Below are 21753 nucleotides of genomic sequence, written 5' to 3' on the forward strand. Positions count from 1 at the left end.
CCAGAGACACGCACAAGTCCACGTGTCAGGAGCTGTGCCAGGACCAAGACCGACAGAGTAGCCTGTGTGTCTCTTCTTCCCGCCAGACAGAGGCCTCCCCCAACTCACAGGCCTGCATGTATGTGCACGCATGTGTGAGCATGTATGTGTGTGTGTGTGTATGTGCACGCCAGTGTGTGCGATCACGCCTGAGGCTCCCAGAGTGAGAGGAACACGCCGCAAGCTGTCGGCACATCCTGCCAAGGCAGAAAGGTTAATTGTCACGCACGATGCCAACAGACAGACCTCCGGCGGATTCATTTGGTTTTGTTTTGTGGTTATTTTTTTTTACAACTTTAAATACGGAATATAAATAAATTTTACATTTAAAAAATAAAAGGAAAGCCCCCAAAAATATAATCACCGACTTTACAAACTGAAGGAAGCAGGTTTTGGAAGGCGAGAAGGGGGAAAGTGCAGTAGGTGGGAAGGGAGGTGGGAGCTCAGACCCCATCCCTAGGGGGTCTTGGGGATCTTTTCCCTTCTCTCCCCCATTCCCAGCCCACGAGCTGGTTTCCTAGGAGGAGCCACCAGAGGTGGAGCTCAGAAGGATCGAAGATGGGGAAGTGTGCAAGCAGGGAGGGGTGCGGGCAAGAGGGCTGCACCCTCCCTTGGAGACCTTCTCCCAGGTGTCCCACACCCACCTGGAAGGGCAGTTGCTGGAGCAGAGGACTTTGGGAAATGGAGGTCATGTGGACAGCAGTGTTGCCTCCCTGCCCCTACCACAGTCTCCCTCCTATTTGGCCACTCCAAGCCACAGGCTGCATCAGGGGCACAGCCAGTCCACAAGGAGTCTTTGTGTGAATTAGGAAAAGGATCCTTTTCCTCTTTACCTACATCTGCCAGAAATTGTCATAATAAATATACAAATCAGCTTTATCTATGATGTCAACAGTGCTCCCTGCATACAATGTCCTTGTGCAGTACACACCCTGCACAACCTTACATGGCAGTCGTGGCTGGGTTGGAATATGATGAGCAGGTCCCTTGCTGCCCTGGCCTCTAGTCTTCTGCCCTAGAGAGGAGTGACTGGGATCATCTGGGGCCTTAATAAGGGGTTCAAGAGCCCCTTGGTGGAGCAGACTGAAGGGCCAGGACAAGAGGAAAATGCAGGGTGGAGGTAGAGAGATGAAAGGAACCAGAGGAAGAGGTGAATCAGAGTGGAGTGTGGGGAGGAAAGGGTGGCAGGAGGCAGGGGATGCCCAGGTCACCATCTACAGCCACCTCAACAGCAAACTCCATCTCTAACCCACCTGAGAGGGCACCCAGCCACTTGGTGTGCTGGCCACACCCACCAAGAGGAGTCCACGTCTTCAAAACGAAAACGAAAAGAAGCCACTGTGCACAGAGGCACCAGGGAGACGAGGTGACTGGTGTTTGGGCACCGTGGGAGGGGTTTTCTCCAGTCTGTGTGCCCGTCTGTGGTCTTAGCCACGGAGTCCGAGGCAGCCTGGCCTGCCTGGAGGTGCCTCCCCTCAGAGCTGGCCAGGAGTTCAGGGACCAGGCAGGCTATGCTGAGAGGTCCTCAGGGCTCCTCGGGACAGTCCACAGCGCTCAGGTGTGGCCCAGGCCAGGTGCAGGGGAAGGAGCCTGTTTCCCCCAAACAGCGACCCCATCAGTCTCTCTCACACTCTTATCCCAAGTTCTTGGAGTCAAGGGAAGAAGATGGCGATGGAGTTCAGTCCTTCTTTTTCTTCTTGAGCTGCTGGGCAAGACGCCGGAGGCCGCTGGGAGGAGACCCGCTGATGGAAGGGTGGACGGACACGTGGAGGGGTGGGGGAAGCACCATTGGCCGTCCGAATCAGGCATCGAGACAGACGGACGAGGGAAACAATATTATCACTCCAAGGACCCCATGGGGGCAATACAGCAAATACCATATTAAATAACCCTGCAGGCCAAGCAGAGAGACACGGGGGTCAGAGACAGCCTAGAGGGTCCATCCCATGTTCATATGTCCCCGATGCCAGGGGCAGGGAGCTGGGGTCAACTAGCCACCCCTGATTTCCAGCAATGCTCAGGGCTGGGGGCATTGAGGGCCTGGGAAGATTGAGATTTAGACTTCCCATTCTCTCAGGGCATGCTGGGACACAGCTGGGCTGGGGTCTCCAAAGCCCGCCACCCACCCTGCCCCAGCTGATAACTGGACAGAGAGGACCAAGGCTCAGAGGCTGGATTTTGTATGGAAAAATCCTTTCCCCTGACCCCATCCACAGACCACAGAGAAGAAAACACAGGATTCTGGGCCTCAGTTGCCCTGCCTGGCCCTCACCTGCCCACACTCTCCTGCCGATGCCCCTAGGCTCCGAGGGTCTCCTTCAGTGCCGTCTTGTCATGCGTGTGCTTGAATTTCCGGTGCTTGCCCTTGGGGGGCCGGCGGACTCGCACCGTCCGAATGGTCACCCGAGTTTGGGGCGTTTTGGCTGCACAAGAAAAAGAAAGACCTCGTCAGCATGTGGACCATTGGGGAGGTCTCTCCCCACTGACCAAGGCCTGCCATGGACCTTCTGGGCTCAGGAAAGGGACAGGAGGGGAATCTGGACCAGGGTCCTGGGTTTGGATCCCAACTCCACTGCTCACCAGCTGTATGTGCCTTGGGGACAATGACCGAAACTCTCGGAGCCTTGGCGCCTCCATCTGTGGAATGGGGGTAATAAGACTGCCCACCTCATAGGACTGGTGGGAGGAATAAATGACAGTATGCTGGCAAAGCTCTTTGCACAGTACTGGACACAGAGCCGGGTAGATTAAATATGGCTTCAAGTTCTTTGTCATTGCCCACTGACCAATGGAGTTTATTTCCCTGCCCCTTGAATCTGGCCTGGAGTTGGATCTGGTTAACCAACAAGAGGCAGACGTGGTGCCGTGCCAGTTCCAGGCAGAGGTCTTAAGAAGGGCTGGCAGCTCTCACCTTCATGCTTTGGGGGACGCTGGGCTGCCACATAACAGGTCTGGCTACCCTGCTGGAGAGGCCACATGGAGAGGCCTGGTGGGGACTGGCTCTCCCCGTAAAGCCAGAGGCCCTGGACTACAGGGAGAGGAAAAGAGGCCCAGCTGTCCCCGTTGAGTCTCCAGATGACCACAGCCCAGGCCACCAGCTGACTGCAACCAGTAGAGGGGCCAATAGAACCGCCCAGCTGAGCCCAGTCAACCCCCAGACCTGGGAAAGATAATAAAAAGCTCCAAGTATGAAGTGGTCAGCACATGGCAACTGCCACGACTCACTTTTTTTTCTTATTTTCCTTAGCTTGACCTACTATTGAGGTTTCCTCCCAACCTCTCGGCCCTGTCCGATCACGTGGTGTGGAGGCCACTGGGCTCTGGGCCAGAATCATACTCCCACCATGAAGCTGGGCCTTCGGGTCAGTTGTGCCTGTCACTTACCTGCCCCCTGCCACTCTGAGAAGCGGTAGAGTGGGATGCGCCACAACTCAGGCTGAGGATCTGACCCACCTGGGCTCAAATCTGGGCTCTCCCACGTATTGTGGACATTGGAGCAAGTCACTTAAACGCCCTGTGCCTCGATTTCCGCATCTTTATTTGTTTTTAAGACGGAGTCTCACTCTGTTGCCCAGGTTGGAGTGCAGTGGCGCGATCTCAGCTCACTGCAACCTCCACCTCGCAGGTTCAAGTGATTCTCTTGCCTCAGCCTCCCGAGTAGCTGGGATTACAGGCATGCGCCATGACACCTGGTTAATTTTTGTATTTTTAGTAGAGATGGGGTTTCACCATGTTGGCCAGGCTGGTCTTGAACTCCTGACCTCAAGTGATCCACCTGCCTTGGCCTCCCAAAGTGCTGGGATTACAGGCGTAAGCCACCGCGCCCAGCCGATTTCCACATCTTTAAAGCAGAGAAGAGAGCAGCCCTGGCCTCCTAGCGTTAGGAGACAATACATGGAAATGGCCAGAAACCCCCCAGCTAGTGTTTACCATGTACCTGGTGCTGTTCTATGCTCATTTCCTTTCACGGCAGGTGCTGTTACCGGCAGATGCTGTTACCCACACTTTACAGATGAGGAAACTGAAGCAGAGAGACTGGGATTTGAGCTCAGGGATCTGCCTCTAGAGTGCACACCTCCAACCACTCAGCACAAACGACAGTGCCTGTGAGCCTCAGTCAAGGGGAGCTCTTATACACTTCTCTCCATCCTGGATTCCCAGGTGGCCACCCTGGCAGGGACAGCTGTGTCTGCTGAGCTCAAGGCCAGCCGTTTCCTGGGAGCCTTTTGAGCTCTCCCAGCCTGCCGGGATCTGACACCTGACCTCCCACCTTACAGACACCAGCTCCCACGAGGCAGCTCTCCCATCTCTGCAAATGCGCAGATTTTCTAGCAGTTCAGGGACTTGAATGGGCTTCAGATCCCCTCAGACAGAAGACACCAGGAGGGCCACTGAAGGGCCCAGGGAGTTTCTTCCCCAGAGCCTGGGCCATCAGCAGGACACTGGGCTATACCAAGCCCAGGCAAGCACAAGGTCACCACACGGCTCAAGTGACAACACGCGGATCTGAGCCCAGGAGGTCTGACACTGACCACAGTATCACAGAGAGCCACACTACCAAGCCTTAGCCAGGCCCATGGACAGGTGACAGAAACACCGTCATACTCAACCAAAATACCGGAACTAAAATGATGGGACTTTATGTCATCTACGTTTCACTGATATAATGCGCCTCCCAAGAAACTGATTTAGAAAATTACGTCAAACAAATACATGAAGTAACTCATTCTAAACATAAAGAAGGCCAGGCGTGGTGGCTCAATGCCTGTAATCCCAGCACCTTGGGAGGCTGAGGTGGGAGGATCACTTGAACCCAGGAGTTAGAGACCAGCCTGAGCGACGAATCAAGACCTCATCTCTACAAAAACTTAAAATATTAGCTGGACGCGGTGGCACGTGCCTGTAATCCCAGCTACTCAGGAGGCTGAGGAGGGAGGCTCGCTTGAGCCCAGGAAGGAGTTCAAGGCTGCAGTGAGCTATGATCATGCCATTGCACTCCAGCCTGGGTGATGGAGAGAGACCCTGTCTCTTAAAAAAGAAAGCGGCTGGGCGTGATGGCTCACGCCTGTAATCCCAGCACTTTGGGAGGCCGAGGCAGGTGGATCACTTGAGGTCAGGAGTTCAAGACCAGCCTGGCCAACATGGTGAAACCCCCTTTCTACTAAAAATACAAAAATTAGCCGGGTGTAGTGGCATGTGCCTGTAATTCCAGCTACTCGGGAGGCTAAGGCGGGAGAATTGCTTGAACCCAGGAGGTAGAGGTTGCAGTGAGCCAAGATTGTGCCACTGTACTCCAGCCTGGGTGACAGGGTGAGACTGCCTCAAAAAAAAAAAAATATATATATATATATATATAATTTTCCCTTAATAGAGAAATCACCCTCCATATTAACTCAATAATTTACAACATGTCAGTTTGAAGCTGTCATATGATCAGCCTTTCCATGGCATCCAGCGACTCAGCTCAGCTCTGGGAATAAGACACAGATGCCAAGAAATGGCTCCGTCTTCAGGGTCTTGTTAATAAGAAATGAGAATGAAAAGATTGTCCTGTCCCTAACAATGGAAAGTTACTGAAAAAGAACTATCACTTACGTGATTTTTTTAAACGCTCATCTAATTGTATTAATCATTTTTTTTTGAGGCAGGGTCTTGCTCTGTTGCCCAGGCTAGAGTGCAGTGGTGCCATCACGGCTCACTGTAGCCTCGACATCCCAGCCTCAAGCGATCCTCCCACCTCAGCCTCCTAAGTAGCTGAGACTACAGGCGTGTGCCGCTATGCCTGGCTAACTTTTGTATTTTTTGTAGAGATGCCTCACAATGCTGCCAATTCCACCTTGCACCCCTGACTGATCACCAGCTAGCTGTTCTGCATATGGAGCGCAAATCTCTCTCCAGTGGCTTCTCCCCACTGGTCCTGGTTCCCCCGCTCGAGGATACGAGAAACTCGTTTGATTTCTCATCCCCAGGACAAGCTGCTCACTATCTGAAGTTGATGTGCGCGGAGCTTTCTCTCATCCAGGCCCAGATTCCTTCCACCATCCCATCCCCACATCCAACAAAGCAGGGGGCTATGGTAGCAAGACTGGAAATGGCGCTGCTCTGGACGGGGTGGTCAGGGCAGACTTCTAGGAGGAGGTGACTTCTGAGCTGAGACTCTAATGAAGAGAAGGAGCTAGGCTTGTGGAGAGCTGGGAGAAGTGTTCTTCAGCCACAGCAGTGTGTGCTAAAGCCTTGAGGCAGAAACTCCATTAGTTACTGAAAGAGGCCTGCCCGGCGGGGGTGGCACAGGTGAAGGGTACTGGTTGGCAGAGACCAGAGAGCCAGCCAGGGGCTAATCCTCATGTAGGGCTCTCAGGCCAGGGAGGAACCTGGCTTGTTCTCAGCAAGATGAAAAGAAAGCCTCCCGTGAATTTAACCAGGGGCGGGCCTGATCCCATTTCCATTTTTAAGACCGGCCCCTGCCCCCAGCTGCTGCAGGGGAAGGGGGCTGAGGGCTGAGCCTGGAAAGGTGGTTACCTCGCTGCTCCTGGGAACCCCCCGGGCTTCGGGTCACAGGCCGTGCAGCTGCCACTGTCTCACACTTGCATGCCAGGTGGTCTTCCAGCGTCACCGTGGCCTTCTTAAAGATTGGCTTCTTCCGCACAATCTCGATCTTTCTCACCTGGAGGACAGAGCCACAAAATGCCTCTGTAGAGACCACACAGCCAGGAGCCCGGGAAGCCCGAATGGCTTGCGCTTCCCAGCCCGGTGTCCCCTGCAGCAATCTTTCCTCGAAAGCCCGGAGAGCAGGCTGTGGGGCAAACGCTTTGGCCCAAACAATAGCAGGACCTTGACCTCTGCCCTTCTCGTAGCTTTTCCATCAAAACAAGCCCTCCCGACCTGGGGCCCCCCTCAGTGCCCCCAGAGAGGGACAGCCAGAAAGGCATTTCCGGGTTGAGCTGGGGCCTGCGGTATCCTCATTCCTGGAGCGCCAGCCAAGGTCAGGGCTGCGGCAGAGGCGGGAGATGGTTGTCTGGAAGGAAGTGGGGGGAGGTGGGAACAGGGAGGTCAGATGTCAGGTGTCCATCCATAGAGCTGGAAGCATCGAGGACAGGAGATACCATGAGAGTGGGCAGTGGGGTGGAGTGACATTCGTAGTCTCAGGCGTGGGGCCCAAGCCAGGGAGGGAAGGTGGGCAGGAGGAGAGGCCACGGGCTGGTGGCAGGAGAAGGAAGTGCGGCTAAGCAGGCAGAGCATCGGGCAAGGGCCGGTGCTGAGCTAGAGAAATGCGCACTGCCCAGCCTGTGGGCGAGGCTGGCCTGGGGCGTGCAGGAATCTTTCCACAAGAAGCAGAAGCAGCAGCTTCTCTGACTCTGCCCTGACCAGGGTGAGACCAGGGTGCTCCCTGAGACAGCCTCTACTCTAGAATTTTCCCTGAGTCCAGTGTATGTATCCCCCGTCCCTCCGAAGAAAAGCAGGATCAGCATTCCACTGTTGTCAGGGGACCTGCCCCAGCTCCGCAGTGTCTATCACCTGGTGGGCCTCTCTGCACTCTCTTTATTAAAGACACGGCTTGTCAAAGAGAGACAAGCAGGTGTCAAAGATGCAGGGCCACCCACCTGAGCCTTTCTCAAGACAGCCCTGAATAGGGAGAGCTTTGGGGGAACCTGAGTAACTCCCCAAAACATTCTGAGTGTCAGACAAATGTTTGCGGATACGGCTCTTCAAGGGACGTTTTGCGATTTTGTCCTTGTAAAGGAGGTGACATCCCTACTTCACGTTGGCTCCACACCTCGCCCAGCCCGGGGGGTCTGTCTGTGGCTTTTGGCTACAGTGGCCTGAGCCACCTCAGAGGACTCATGGTCGGCCTCAGTCCACCTGCCTAGGAAGAGCTTCCCAAGAGTGGGCCTTTCTGGACAGAGCCCAGGAACAAATCAGGAATGTCCTTCGACACACCACTCTGCCCAGTCAAGGAAGCCTGGTCAGGTATGAGCCCCAGAAGGGTGGTCTCCACCCACCACCGGGACCAGCCTCGGGGGGCCACGGAGCCTACGCACCTGGACAGGTCGCAGCTGCACCTGGGTGGGGCGGCACTGCACGTTGCGGTTGTTGCAGCAGCCGGAGCAGCGCTGCACCTCCACGCAGGGCGGCCACACCAGGAAGTTGGCGTTGGTGCGGTCTATGAGGCGCCGGGAGATCTCGAACACCTCGGTGCGCGTCTTGCACTCGGCGATCATGGCCGGCTCAGCAACGGTCAGGGAACCTGGGAGGACACGAAACCTGGGTTAGGAGCGTAGGCCTGTCCAGAGTCCCCCCACTTGGCAGGGGAGCTCAGCGGGTGCCTCCGGGACTGCTCTTTCTCACGCCCTTCAACCCCAGGGTTCAGGTTTCAAGTCCTAGCTGTCATTAGCCATGGGACTTGGGCAGATGGCTGAGCCGCTCTAAGCCTGTGTTTCCCCATCTGAAAATGGGACCATGAGATCTACACCCAAGAACCACTGTAGTTTCAAGTGAGAAAATTCAGAGTGTGGGGCATGTTGTAAATGCTTAGTAAATGTCCGCTTCCCTCTGCTGGCACATGACTATTTTATTCTTCTTTATGATTTTACACATTTATGGGCTTGCCCAACATGTGGTTGTTATGCAGGTACCATATTAGCTCGAAACCATGCGTGCACTGCTGTCTCACGGTGCCTTGGATTCCTGCATCACTGCTGCTTTCAAAGCCTCAGCTTCCTCCTCTATGAAATGGGATAATAACAGCACCTCCCTCCCATGTGGATCTAAGGTGTAAAGTGAGTAAGCCTTGCCTACAGCAAGCACTGAGGTTACCGCTGCTGTCCATGTACAGAGGACAGGAGGCTCTGAGAGCTGAATATCCCGCCCGCCCACATTCATAGATTGGGGGTGGAACTCAGGCCACCTGACTTTTTTCTTTTTTTTGAGACGGAGTCTTGCTCTGTCGCCAGGCTGGAGTGCAGTGGCGTGGTCTCGGCTAACTGCAACCTCCGCCTCCCTGGTTCAAGCAATTCTCCTGCCTCAGCCTCCCAAGTAGCATGGACTACAGGAACCCGCCACCACGCCCAGCTAATTTTTGTATTTTTAATAGAGACAGGGTTTCACCATGTCGGTCAGGATGATCTCCATCTCTTGACCTCGTGATCTGCCTGCCTCAGCCTCCCAAAGTGCTAGGATTACAGGCGTGAGCCACCGTGCCCGGCCCAGGCCACCTGACTCTTATCCATCGTTCCCCCAGCCTCTAACTGCAGTGTTTTGGGGACTCCAGGTGTCAAAGAGGAGGAGGGGTTTGAGTGGACATTTGCCTCACCTGGGAGGGTTTCTCTGGGACCTAATGATCTACGGTCTCCTTTAGGTCTCTGCAAGGGAGCAGGAGGAAGTTCCAGGCTTTGCTCGAGGTCTACCAGCCTAGGCCGCAGCCCTTTGCCACAGGAGATACCCATAGCCCATCAGGGACCACGCTGGGTTCAAGTGAGGGGAGCAGGTTGCGACCTCAGCCCTACCGCTTCCTAGCGGTGTGACCTCGCCTAGTTCTTTACCCTCTCTGGGCCCCAGTTTCCAACTCTGTGAAATGGGGTTAATAATATCTACCTCCAGGATTGAAATAAGGAACGAATGAGCTTTGCAGCACTATATTTAGAAAACAGAGAGTGTGGGGGCGAGGGGGTGTGATGACTCAACACAGGCATTTAAGGATGGTTTTACTCTCTCAGTTCGCTCAGTCCTGAATGTGGGGGGAACGGGAGTTGTAAGAGGACCCTCGGGGCCCTCCGACTGGCTGCCCGCCCCCGTTCTCTTTCCCTGGCCCCCATGCTAATTTGAAGGACCCTTGTTGGGTGTCTCAGTCTTACCCAGGCTCCTTCTTCCACGAGCCAAGCTCTCCAGCTCGCCTCCAGAGTGGGAGCGGGTCATGTTCAGGTCCAACTCGGCCCCATCTTCCTCTGCAGGAGAAGTCACAGTCAGACACCAGGCGGCCCCACCTTGGACAGGGGCTCCCTCCGCCGGGGTGTCTGGGCAGGCAGGAGGTTTGCCTCTCCCCACTCCAGAGAACAGTCCCTCCTTCCAGCCCCCATAAATGCACAGGTCCTGGCCCTGAGCAGGGACCCTCCAAGCAGCCCCCAGGACAGCTGCAGGCCCAGGATCCTGACTGCATCCCTGGCTCTTTAGCCAACATTTCTGGCCAGAACCCATGTCAGTGGAGTTAAAAATAACCCTTCCCCTCTGCTACTGTAAGTGAACCCTCCTCGGCCTCCAGGGCGGGGCCAGGACCTGGGGCACTGAAGGCCAGTTTCCAGTGCCCCTCCACCCAGCGTTCCCATAGGAAGTGCTGAATGGAGAAATTCCCAGAAGCCCCAGGGGGACCGCATGCCCTGAACACAGCCCCTCTGGAGCCCCGGACAATGGCCGCGCTGGGCAGGCGGGAGCCACGGAGGGAGGGAGGGAGGGAGAGGGATGGGGGTGGGAGCTGAAGACAGAGAAGAGGAGAAGAGGGGTGGGAGTTGGGCCTGCTGGGGGTGGGGAGTCCCTGCCACACACCCTTCTAGGGCCTGGTCTCTCTAGCTCCGGGGCCCTCACACCGTATCTGTGTCTGTCTCCCTCCCCTTCTCTAACCTGTTGCCCCACCTCTGCCCCCAGCCGTCTGTCGATTCCTCTGGTCACAAATGACAGCTCCCTTTTCTAGCCTGGGCACCATCTCAGTCCCATCAGCCCTCCTTGGAGACATCGGTCCTTTCCAGAGCCCATGGCCAGAGGTTGGCTGCTGGGAAGTGAGGGCTGAGGGAGGCCTCTGAGCTGGATGTTAAGGCGTGGACAGACCCTTCTGTCTCTCTCATGGGTGAGGAGCCACAAATAAACTAAGGGGCATTGGGAACACGCTCCTGCCACCTCCACACAGCACCCCATGGCTCCAGTTCTGGCCCCGACCCACTGGCCCCATCCAAGACAAAGGCGCCTGCCGCCTGTCCGTCCCGGGTACTGCAGGGAGTCTGATGACTAGTCCGCTTCCGTCCAGCCTGACAGCCCCTACGTCAACGAGCCTATCTGTCCCTCTGGCTCCTTTCCTTTCTCCCTGCCATCTCTGGAATGTCCCTGGTGGGGAGGAGATGGGGAAAAGATGCGCTTTGTGGAAAGGTTAAGTTGATTAGGAAAAAATAGCCACATGGTTGCCTTGAAACAGGCCTGCTATTGAAAGCCTCATCTCCAAGATCCCGACCCCCACCAGGGGTGTGGAGGGGCCGTCTGAGGGTGGGGGCGTAAAGGCTTGGAAAGAAATGGTAGAAAGGCTAAATTTGGAAGTTGCCCCATTGTGTGTGGCCAGGGGCGGCCAGTCGGGCATAGGGTGGGGGTTGTGGGAGACATCGGGTGGGGGCCCTGGCGAACAATAGGTGGGCCCAGCTGGGGCCCCCTCCTGCCTGCCTCACCGCCCCCCAGCACAGGCGGGATTGAAAGGGCCCGGGAATGCTTTTGAGAGGGAGCCAGGGGCCCAACGGGGAGAGGAAACAAAGGCAGGAAATGCTGTTCCCCCGTAGATAGCGTCTGGGCAAGGATTACAAAGTGACAAAGAGACAGAACCCCAGAGGGAAGGGGACCTGGGGGTGCAGGGGGGCTGCTGACCAGGGCTCCAGGGAACAGGCCAGAGGTTAGAATAGAATGGAATTTGCTCTGAAGACAGCGTTTATAAATACATTGTCAATCCAGCCCGCCAGCCCCGCCACGTGTGTGCCACCGAGCACGTGCCCATTTGCTGAGTGAGCTCTGGGGCACGGGCAGGGCTGCCTGCTGGTCGAGGCCAGGTGTCCCCAGGGGACCTCACAGACCGGGCCCCTAGCCAGAGGGGCGGGGAGATGACTCCTCCAGTGCTGGGCCCACACCTGGAGACATACTCGGCAGATGCCCTGGGCACCTTCTCCCCGCCCTCCCTCCTCCTGGCACCCCACCCTCGGCACCAAGCCGGAGCCACACGTGGGTGCTTCTCCTGCCACACCCCAAGTCCCAGGTACCAACCCGCCTGCTGACTCGGCCCTGCCCTGGATGGGTGTGGCCACGCTCTCTCTGGGCTGCCATGGGCCTCTAGTTCTCCAGACGTCAAGGAGGAGGGATGCCTCCTGTCCTGCCCCTGCCAGCTCTCTTAAAGTCTCCTCGGAGGGCCGGAGCGCGGGGCGAGGATTCCATTTACCTCCGGGGTCTCCGTGCAGCAGGCGTTGGAGATCATCAAAGGAGCGGATCGAGTGGTCACTCAGCATCTCATAAAGCTCCTCGGGAATGGGGTCCCCCTGCCGGGCAGACACCAAAAGGCTGAGTGAGCTGGGAGTGGGGGCTTTCCAGCATGGCTGTCTCCCCCACCACACGCTTTCTCGCTTTCTCCTGTGGAAAGCTCCAAGGTCACAGGGAGACGGACAGGCAGGATCCAGGCCTGATGATCAGGAGCACAAAGGCCTCGGGGCCGGGGCCTGGACCTGCCGAAGCCTCTGAGACCCAGCTCAGTCCCTGCACCCTCAACCCCCAACAGGAACCCCAGCTTGCTTTGAGTTGGACCTGCTTGTCTCTATGTCTGTCTCCCCCACCAAACTACATGTTCTGGGAATGCACCAAAATCTGATTTCTCCCTGAGTCTCACAACACACCTGACAGCTGAAGACAGCCAGCATTTCCCATGGCCAATCTAACCCCCATTTTACAGAGGGGAAAACAAAGGTTCAAAGAGAGGCTCAATTATTGGCAAAAGCTGCATTCAAACCCATGCCTTTGGGATGACAGAGCCTGTACTCCCAGGCTCCTGGGTACAAGAGGTGCTTAATAAACGCGTGCAGAGTGTGATGGCCTCAGGAGGCCCCAGGTCCTAGCGGTATCTATGAAGTCTCTCACTCGAAAGAGGTGAAAAGGGAATCCTCGGACACGGCCGGGAAACCTGAAAGCTTACCCGTGCCCTGTGCCCAACCAAACCCTATTTTTAGAGCCCCTTTGGCCTGTTGCCAAACACACTCGAAACCTGATAACACTTCAACAGGCCTCATTCGGAGCCAGGCTTCCTCCAGGGAAACCGCAGGTCCCACAATGACACAAGAGCAGCCCCGTAGGAAGGTCACAGCCACGTCCCCCACAGTCCTAGGAGACCCAAGGGGCTGATGCCGGAGATCCCAAGAAAGAGGCGAGGGCAGATGGGAGACTGAGAATCACAATCCAGACCACCAGCCACTGAGAAGCAAAGAAAATTCCTAAGATGTCGCTGCATGTTCAAAGGCTGGAACCGGACTTCCACGTGTGCAAACACACACATGCAGGCACAGGCACTCGGGCTGCACGGTCTGGACAGACAGTCCTGGAGAGGGCGTCAATAGGCTTGGCACATTACTATAGAACCTTGGGTTAAACTATTTTCTGCCTCAGTTTCCCTGGATTAAGAAGGGAGGACTTCCCTTCTTGGTTCGCTCCACATTCCCGGAGTCGAAGGTCGGGGGGCTCAGAGGGGGTCGGTGCAGGCTACCTTCACAAAAGGGATGCTGCTTTCTCACTGCCTGATGGTGGAGGGGGAGTGAGGGAGAGGAGAAGAGGTCGTCTCAGCCCTGTGGCCAGCCTCAGGGGGCTCTCCCCAAAAGCTCTGTTTCCTCCAGCTTATCATGAGGTCTAGCAACACCTCCAGGGGTTCATCCATGACCAACTCTGGCCACCCACATCGATCCAGGAGCCAGAAGACTCAGGGCGGGGGGTGGGGGTGACCACTTTTAAAGCTACATCATTCCCTGAAACCCCTGAGTCTCCATGTCTTTGAACACGGAGCTTACAACTCCACCCAATGTCTAAGGGCTGCTGGGCAACTCGAGGAAAAAAAGGTGGCAGGGCTTGGCTGAGAACTAGGGTCTTTCCTTCAATATCCGGGCAGCCAGGGGCTGCACGTGCAAGACAGAGGAGGGTATGGGCCCCGCTGCCCCTCACTTTCGGCCCCATCTCCTCCGGGCTCTGCCTCCTCCCGCCCTCAAGCAAGTTCATTCTTTCCACCTCAGAAGAGAGACCACGCCTCCGGTGCTCTCCAAATGTTGACAAAGTACCCAACCCACAGAACAGAGGGCTTGGTCTCCAGTGAACACCAGCAAAAGCCGCTTCCCCTGAGAGTTCTGTCAAACCCAGAACTGGCAGGCCAGAGAGCCGAATCCCACGCCTTTGGACCAACTGCCGTGTGACCTCGGCTGGTCACTGCCCCTATGGTCCTGGCTCTCATCTGTGAATCGAGGGGCTTGAAGAACATTCGATTCAATTCTAATTCTGCCAGGAGGTGTTAGAAGGGGCAGAGAAAACGCCAAAGCCGGGTGCCTAGCCAGGCCTCCCTGGATCACTGGCAGAAGGAGAACAAGAAGTGTTTGTGGAGTAAAGATTCAATTAACCCCCAGGGGAGGGGCCCAAAGGCCTAGTAGCAAATGGCATTTAGTGCTTGTGCCAAGATCTCCCTGCCCACTGGAGAGCCGGCTGCAGCTGCCAGCCACGGCAGAGGAGGCAGACCCCTGAACAGGCCGAGTGGACACCCCAGATCCAGGCCCACGACACATAGGAGATGCCCCTCCAAGGCTGAGTGTGAAAGAGCCCAGGATAGGGTCTGAGGAGGAGAGAGAGGCACATAGTAGGTCCTCGGTAAATACTGGTCAAATGCATGAAGGAGTCTACCATTTTCCAGGTTCTGTCCAGTATGATTCTTCTGCCTCCTCCACCAGGAGGGCCACCTGGGATATTCTTCCCCAACCCTAGGCAAATGAGCAACTAGAGTCCCTTTTAATCTGAGCAGGGAGACCGTCCCTGAAGATGCTTTTGGTAATGTGGCCACTAGATGCCCAGAACTCCCCGTAAGCCCCCGGATTTGGTAATAATACCACAACTAACATCTATGAATGCCAGCTACAAGCCACACGCTGAGAAAAACACTGTATAAACTACCAATCCTAAGAGGCTGGCAGTATTTGTATCCCCATCCTCCAGATGAGAACACTGAAGCTTAGAAAAAATTAAACAAGCAGCAACAGGTCCAGACAATTAGCAAGTGGCAGAGCTGGGTCGTTCCCAGGCTCCAGACTGCCCACCTGTTCCAGCCCACCATGGGGCGTCTCAGCCTCCCTCTCCTTTGTTCTGAGGCCACTGGCCCTCAGCATCGCACAAGGTTCGTGTTGGCTCTTTACTCTGCAGCATGTCCCACGTCAGAGGCTCTCAACCAGGGCCCACTGGGCCCCCAGGGGACAGTGGCAATGTATGAAGGCACCGCTGGTGGCCACAACTTGGGGTGTGCACTGCATGTAAGTTGGGGGAGGCCGGGGATGCCGCTCATCACCCTTCAGGGCACAGGACGGCCTTCCCAGACATCAGGAGTGCAGAGGCTGAGAAACCCTGTAGCAGAGGAAAGAGCAAGGGCTCCAGACGCCAGGGCAACCTGGATTCTTGGAATCTTGTCACAATCTAAAACCTCGGCTTCTGCATCTTTTAAATGGGGCTAATAATACCTCACCCGGGGTTACTGGGAGGCATAATTGCACAGAGCAGAGCTGCCAGCAGATAATGGGAGCTTAATGAGTTGTCACTGTCATCATCATTAATTCTTTCCGGATGGCTCCTTTGTGGGCAGCAGCGAGTGGCACACGTGCTCAGGGCCAGCAGCACAGGACATTTTTGAGGATGACAAGGAGTGGGTGGAGAGCTGCCTGTCCATGAAAGAGTGCGTGACTTTGCATTATCCCTTGTGCTGGGCCACAGGAAATGGTACCCTACCTCCACACTGGCAGAGCCTGGGCCGTGTGGGCTTACAAGGCCCTTCCGGGGCTGGGGGTGGGTGAGGGTCGGGGTACACTCAGCACGTGCTCAGCTCCAGGATGCAATGCTCTGGGGATGACGAGCATGAGCACCTGTTGGGAGTCACAGGCTCTTCTTGGTATGGGAAGGTGAGCCGCCCGGAGCCTGGTTTTCCTGGGCACAGGTTCCCCAGGCCTCCAGGTGGACAGCTCACTTCAGAGATGGGAAAGGAGGCCTGGCACCCTGAAGAAGCTGCCCCAAGATCTCGGGCCTGGGGTTTCTGGCAGAGTGAGGGCGTGGCGAGGAGGCAGCTGGGGCAAAGCCAGCCGTGGGAGCCAAGGTAAACAGCCTCCCCCGACCCCGCCCCCAGCGCCAGCTGCAGCAGGTAGGAAGGGCACGAGCGAGCGTGAGGCCAGGTGAGTGATCTGCTCCCAACCAGGCTGGCAGATCAAAGGGGCTTGAACCCCACCCTCCTCCTGGGCCCAGCACACACACACAGATACACACTCCCCGGCCCGCCTGCCGTTCCCACCGAGGGACACACAGTCCCAAGCAACCAGGGGCGTTGTCTGTGGCTGGCAGAGGAAGAAGCTGATGAGGCCTCCCAGAGCCTGCCTGCCTGAGAGTCGCAGGCCTTATTTAGATCGAATGCCAAAGCCAACCAACCCCTTTGAAGAAGCCCTCTCGGGGCAAACCACAGAAGCCATTAGAACCAGTGTTTCCCACCTAGCATTCCCCTTCTTTATTGCTCTTGGGACCCTCCCGCTCAGCCTCTGCTCCTTCACGTGGGCCCAGAACCCTGGCCTCCCCACCTCTTGCAGGAGCAGAGGAAAATTAAAGCAGGAAGAGAGGAACCAGTCCAGCCATTTATAATACTGGCAACCACGGCAATCACTGCCCATCCCCATCCCAGCCAGGGGATGGGGCCAGGGGATTCTGCCATTCTTCGGGAACTCTGCACTAATCCAATCTTCTCTCTCTCTCTCTTTTTTTTTTTTTTTAGGTGGCAGAAACTTAGCCCCAGCTAAAGATACACAGAACCTTTGCAGTCTGATTTTCTTTCTGTTTCTTCTCCTCTGTCCTGTCTAATCCTGGTAGCCCAAGTCCCAAGATAGAGGAGAGACAGACATGCTTCTCTCTCAAGATGGGGGGCCTTGAAAGATGGATGCCTACCAGAGGGCTGAAAAGGGGGGCTGCCCTCGGAGCAGAGCAAAGCGAGGAGTCAGTGGGGCCATGGAGCAACAGGGGGCCAGGTCCTGCCCTCCCCACCAACCCAGCACTAATTGTTCTTTGCACAAATAGTTACTGATTGTCCACAGGGCTCTGGGCACTGTTCTAAAAGTGGGGACCAGGAGGAAAGCTCTCTAATGGGGTTGACACTCCAGTAGAGAAAGCAGGTAATAAACAATGAAATAAACCAGAACATAGGAAGAGTTGTCACAGAAGAGGCTCCTCAATGTGGGGAGGGGAAGACAAGACGTGGAGAGGTACTTACGAGGCCCATGATAAACATCTCACCATTCCTGCTCAGTCAGTCTCTCTCTCTCTCTCAGACGCGCGCGCGCACACACACACACACACACACACACACACACTCTCTCTCTCTCTCTCTCTCTTCCTGGCTCTTGCACCAGATCCTCCAAATTCTGTTTGACCTGCCCTTGCACACCTCCAGGGCTCTGGGATTCCAGCAGTTGGTCTCCTGCCCCCTAGGGCCATTAGCAAAGCCAGAGGAAGCTGGATGGCAAAGGGCAGTGGGGCCCTTCACTCTTTCCTGGAAGAAGTGTGCTGAGGCCAGACGCGTCACGTGACAGTGGGACTCGCCCTCCTGGAAGCCAGCTCAGCTGGTGGAGATGGCACCTCAGAGGCCTCGGCAGGCCCTCCACCCAGCCCTGCCTCACGGCTGCCTGCCTTCTGCTGAAAGATTAGTCCGAGCACGACCAGGACGTGGCCAGCTCCAAGGCCACCTCCACCAGCAGGCCTGCCCTGACTCTCCCAGCACTGGCCATTACAGCTCCTTCCTGGACTGACCCCTGTGTGGTTCCATCCCCATGCAGGTCCCCTCCCCCAGGGCCAGCCTGAGGCTCACTCAGGCTTAGCAGCAAAGTGCTTCATAAACTGCAAAGTGCCACATACATCGCGCCTGTGGCCATGTGTTCAAGAATGCTGTGACTAAAGTGAGGAGAAAGGCAGTTTCTGTGCCACAGCCTCCACCCCAGATACACGAGCCCGTGGAGCTGTGGGAAAGAAGGAGGAGGTGCTGGACGAAGCTGGAAATGGTAAGGGGAGGCTGGGGAAACATCCAGCTGTCAGCGGCCTCCCCGGGGCACGCTGGGATCAGCCAAGAGAATGCAACAGCCAGGGGTGGGAGCCCCCTCCGCGGTTGCACACGCCAGGTCCCTCCAGTCTTGCAGGTTCAAATGAAGGCTTATGTGAAGGGGGAATCGCTCTGGACAGCTCAGTGCCCCTCAGAGTCACATCACCACCATTTTCCACCACGCGGAGGTGGTTGAAAAAAAGTCACAGATGGGTAAGGTTTGAGGGGCGTCGGGCTGACAAGGCAAAAAAAAGTAGGTGCTGTGGTGCTGATGGGAGGTTCTCCCTCCCTCACAGGACGCCAGGAAGGAAATGGGGCCGCTACAGAGGTGGTGAGGTGCCAGGGCCCACGGAGGGCCCACCTGTTGCGCGGGGGCGAGCACCAGGCGCTGGGTGCACGGGGGCCCGTGCGTGCCTGTGTACGTGCGTGGGTGTGCGCGCACGTGTGCTCAGGCCGCGCGTGCAGGGGCTGTGCGTGCGTTTGTGTGCGGTGCGCGCGCGTGTGTCCCGCGAGTGCACGGGCGTGGCAGCGGCGGGCGCGCGACCTGGCCGCGGTAGTGCGTGCCCGTCGCTCTGCGCGCCCGCCCGCCGGAGCGCAGCATCGCCTCCGGCCAGGAGTGTGCATGCGTGGGGTGAGTGAGCGAGTCGGGGGCCCGGGCGGGGTGGGCTGCGGAGAGCAGCCACGGGGCGCCGCCGTTCCCAGGACGCCCTGGCACCGGGCCCAGCCCCCAGGTCCCACGGCGAGGCGAGGCGGCAGCTGGGGCCGGCCGGCCACCCCCTCCCCAACAGCTGGCCGCGGCCCGGGGGGCTGCGGGAGAGGCGGAGAGGGGGCGTCGGGAGGGGCCTGAAGGCGGCCCGGCCGAGCCCCGCGTCCTCCCTCCCGGGTGCGGGCCGCGGGGGGCGGCCGCGGAAGGGCGGGGCCCCCGGGCGGGCGGCCTGCGGCCCTCGAGGAGCCCCGAGAACAAAAGGAGACGGCGACGGCTCCTCCGTGGTCAAAACAACCTGCGCTGGCGGCAGCCCAAGGCCGGGCCGCGGCCTCCGAGCCCTCCGCCTTAACCCCTTCGCCGCCGCTGCCTCCTTCCTGCGCCTGGCTGGAGGCCGCAGGGGCCGACCCTCCCCGGGAGCCGGCGAGGTACGGGCGAGGTGCGGACTCCCGGCCGCAGCCGGGCGGAGGTGGGACGGTACCCAGTCACGCCGCGCTCCCGGCTGCCCTCTCCTCCCCTCCACCGCGCGCGTCGTCCCGCCCCGCCCCCTTTCCCACCTGGATTCCGGGTAGACTTGCCAACTCACGGCTACGTGAGGCTGGGAGGGGTGGGGACGGCTCCGACCCCAGCGCTCCCTCAGATGTTTTTATACCCCATCTCCCGTGCAGCTAGGCTTTTGCAGGCGGCGCGCTCCGCACCCTGCATGCGGGGGAGAGAGGTGCTTCCTCCTGCAGGGCGCGGGCACAGGTACGGCAAGGCCTCAGGCACACAGCGCCCCGGGGGCTGGATTCCTTCAGAGCCCCTAGTCCTCCCCCTACCCGAGTGCCCGAAACCTACCTGCGTCTCTATCTCTCTCTCCCTCTCTCCGTCTCTCTCTCTCTCTCTCCCTGTTACTCCCACCCCAAACCCCGCGCCCGAGACACAAGCTGCTTCCAGACCGTGCTCTGGGGCCGGGCATGCCCTGCGCGTGCCGGAGGGCGTCCACCCGGACCCCGACCGGGAGCCAGGGTGGGACCCGAGCCCCGTCAAAGGTCGGCGTGGATGGCACCGGTGCGCAAGCTTGCACCTCCTGGGCAAGCCGATGGCAGGACAGAGCCTAAGCCGAGGCTGGCGCCGAAGTGGGCTCGGGAGGACGCGCTGCCTTCTGCACCCTGGGCACCACCCCACCCCCTCTCTCCCGGCCGGAAAGGGGCTTGTTCTCGGGTTCCCAAAGGGTGGGGGACAGGGCCACACACACCCTCCCCCGACACGGAACGGCTTAGGGAGCCAGATTCGCCCGCCGGTTGGAAAGAAAGCCACCGCTGTTGCCTTCCCTTAGAGCCTGTCACCCCCGGACCTCGCTCCCAGCCCGAAGAGGTCACCCAGCGCCCGGCGTCAGGCTCGCGGGCTGCAAGGGTCCAAAGTTCACTGCAGGGAGAGGAGGGGGCGGTCAGAAGGTGGGGGCGAAGGTAATGAATGAAGAACCAGCCCCAGCCGCCGTGGCAACTCACCTCGGCGCTGACCAGACGCAGGTAGCAGCAGAGAGACAGGAAGAGCGCCCAGCAGCGATTCATGCCGACTCCGGGCCCGGCCCCGCGGGGCCCCGGACGCGTAGATCGAGCGCGCCGCCCCCGCGGCCAGGGTGGGGGGCTGGGGAGGGGGGTGGGCTCGGCTCGGGTCCGCGGCGATCAGGCGCTCAGGCCTCTGCAGCCGCGGCTCACCCGCATGGCCCCCGGGCGCCGCCGCCCCCGGCCCCGGCTCCGTCGCTGGGGGGCAGGGGAGGACCTGGGCGCAGGACCTGGGTCCGAGGCCGCTACCTGGGCGGATCCCGAGCCCGAGTGAGCATCCACGGCCCGGGGGCTGCGTCGCGAACCAGCCGAGGCGTCTAGCCGTGTGGGGGCGCCCAGGGGACTCCAACCTCCAAGAGGAAAAGGAACACGGCAGTCGATGGTTCGTCTTCACTCGCCGGCTAAAGGCGTTTTCCTCTGCCCGCCGGCTTAGCTTTTTTGCAACATTTTCTGGAAAGGCCCCCAAAATCGGAAAGCGCGGAGCTGGGCACCTCAAGGCCCAAGTCTCCCCCAAAAAACTTTTTCCAAAGTTGGCTTTGCAACGGCAGCTCGAGCACCCGGGCAGGGAGAGGTGCAAACTCCCGCCCGGGCCGGGTGGGGGGGCGGGAGCGTGTGCGCCCTGGCGCGGGGCCCGGGCGGCGGGCACGGCTGCTCCGCGCGCGCGGCGTGCCCGCTGCGCGCTCGGCTGGGCCCGGCCGACAGGTGGACGCGGCGCGAGTCCGTCGGTCCGTCTGCCCGCCCGCTCGCCGCTCTGGGCGTCCTCTGCGGGCTGCGGGCTGCGAGCTGCGAGCTGCGAGCTGCGGCTGCTCCGGTTTTCTCTTTGCAGCGAGGCTGGAGGGTGGGCTTTTTTTTTTTTTCCTTTTTGCGCGCGTATGTATGTGTGTGCGCGCAAAGTATCTCTATCTAGGGAATGAAAAATGGGCGCTGGCGGCCGGAGGGGAGCCCTAGGGAGGCAGCGGGGGAGGCTGCGGGTGCGCAGGGAGGCAGGCGGGCCGCTCCCGGCTGCAGGAGGAGAAGTTGCCACCCTTTCAGCTGTTCCGGCCTTTATAAAGGAGAAGGGAGAGTGCGAGAGGTGGGTGGAGACAGCCTTTCCTCTTCTGGCCCGGAGTCAGCGCCAGGAGGGGGGGGGCGCGGGAGCTGGGGGAGGGCTTGGGGCCAGGGCGGGGCGCTTAGGGGGTCTCTGAGAGCCGAGCAACCCTTCAGTCCATGAATCTGGCCCTGGGGAAAAAAGAACTAGGGGTGACCCACCGTCCCGCCCCTCAGCACAGTGACCATGGACAGGTTAGGAGCCCACGTGGTCTAGGGGGATGTCTCCAGAGCCAAGGCCAGGAGTCCACGCTCCCTTCCAGGACCAGACATTTCCACCCTGGCACAGGCATGGC

At 58.4% G+C, this 21753-nt stretch overlaps 1 protein-coding gene across 3 annotated transcripts; it reads right to left on the minus strand.

Annotated features, from left to right (window-relative positions):
- Positions 1-299: 299 nt before the first annotated feature.
- On the minus strand, positions 300-21394 carry PDGFB (platelet derived growth factor subunit B). Of its 3 annotated transcripts, none has more exons than XM_003821610.5 (7): positions 20315-21394; positions 12215-12311; positions 9891-9980; positions 8079-8284; positions 6559-6703; positions 2312-2462; positions 300-1930 (listed from the first exon to the last, which is right to left on the minus strand). In XM_003821610.5, exons 1-6 carry the CDS (start codon positions 20375-20377, stop codon positions 2338-2340), a joined length of 726 nt encoding a protein of 241 aa, XP_003821658.3. In that variant the 5' UTR covers positions 20378-21394; the 3' UTR covers positions 300-1930; positions 2312-2337. The 3 variants fall into 3 exon arrangements, with proteins under 3 accessions (XP_003821658.3, XP_034804229.2, XP_034804230.2); XM_034948338.3 differs by having other exon boundaries at positions 300-1781; positions 20315-20931; XM_034948339.3 differs by lacking the exon at positions 20315-21394 and adding an exon at positions 19382-19790.
- Between the last annotated feature and the right edge of the window lie 359 nt (positions 21395-21753).

Source organism: Pan paniscus, chromosome 23 (genome assembly GCF_029289425.2).
Source record: "Pan paniscus chromosome 23, NHGRI_mPanPan1-v2.0_pri, whole genome shotgun sequence".
NCBI classification, from domain to species: Eukaryota; Metazoa; Chordata; class Mammalia; order Primates; family Hominidae; genus Pan; species Pan paniscus.

Bases quoted from the DNA above. Each gene is read 5' to 3' on its own strand.
- PDGFB (XM_003821610.5), bottom strand. From the start codon at position 20,377: ATGAATCGCTGCTGGGCGCTCTTCCTGTCTCTCTGCTGCTACCTGCGT. The intron at 9,981-12,214 runs GTAAATGGAATC...CTTCTCCTGCAG, and splicing joins GCTGCACGGAGACCCCGGAG to AGGAAGATGGGGCCGAGTTG. The intron at 2,463-6,558 runs GTAACCACCTTT...TTTCTTGTGCAG, and splicing joins GGGTTCCCAGGAGCAGCGAG to CCAAAACGCCCCAAACTCGG.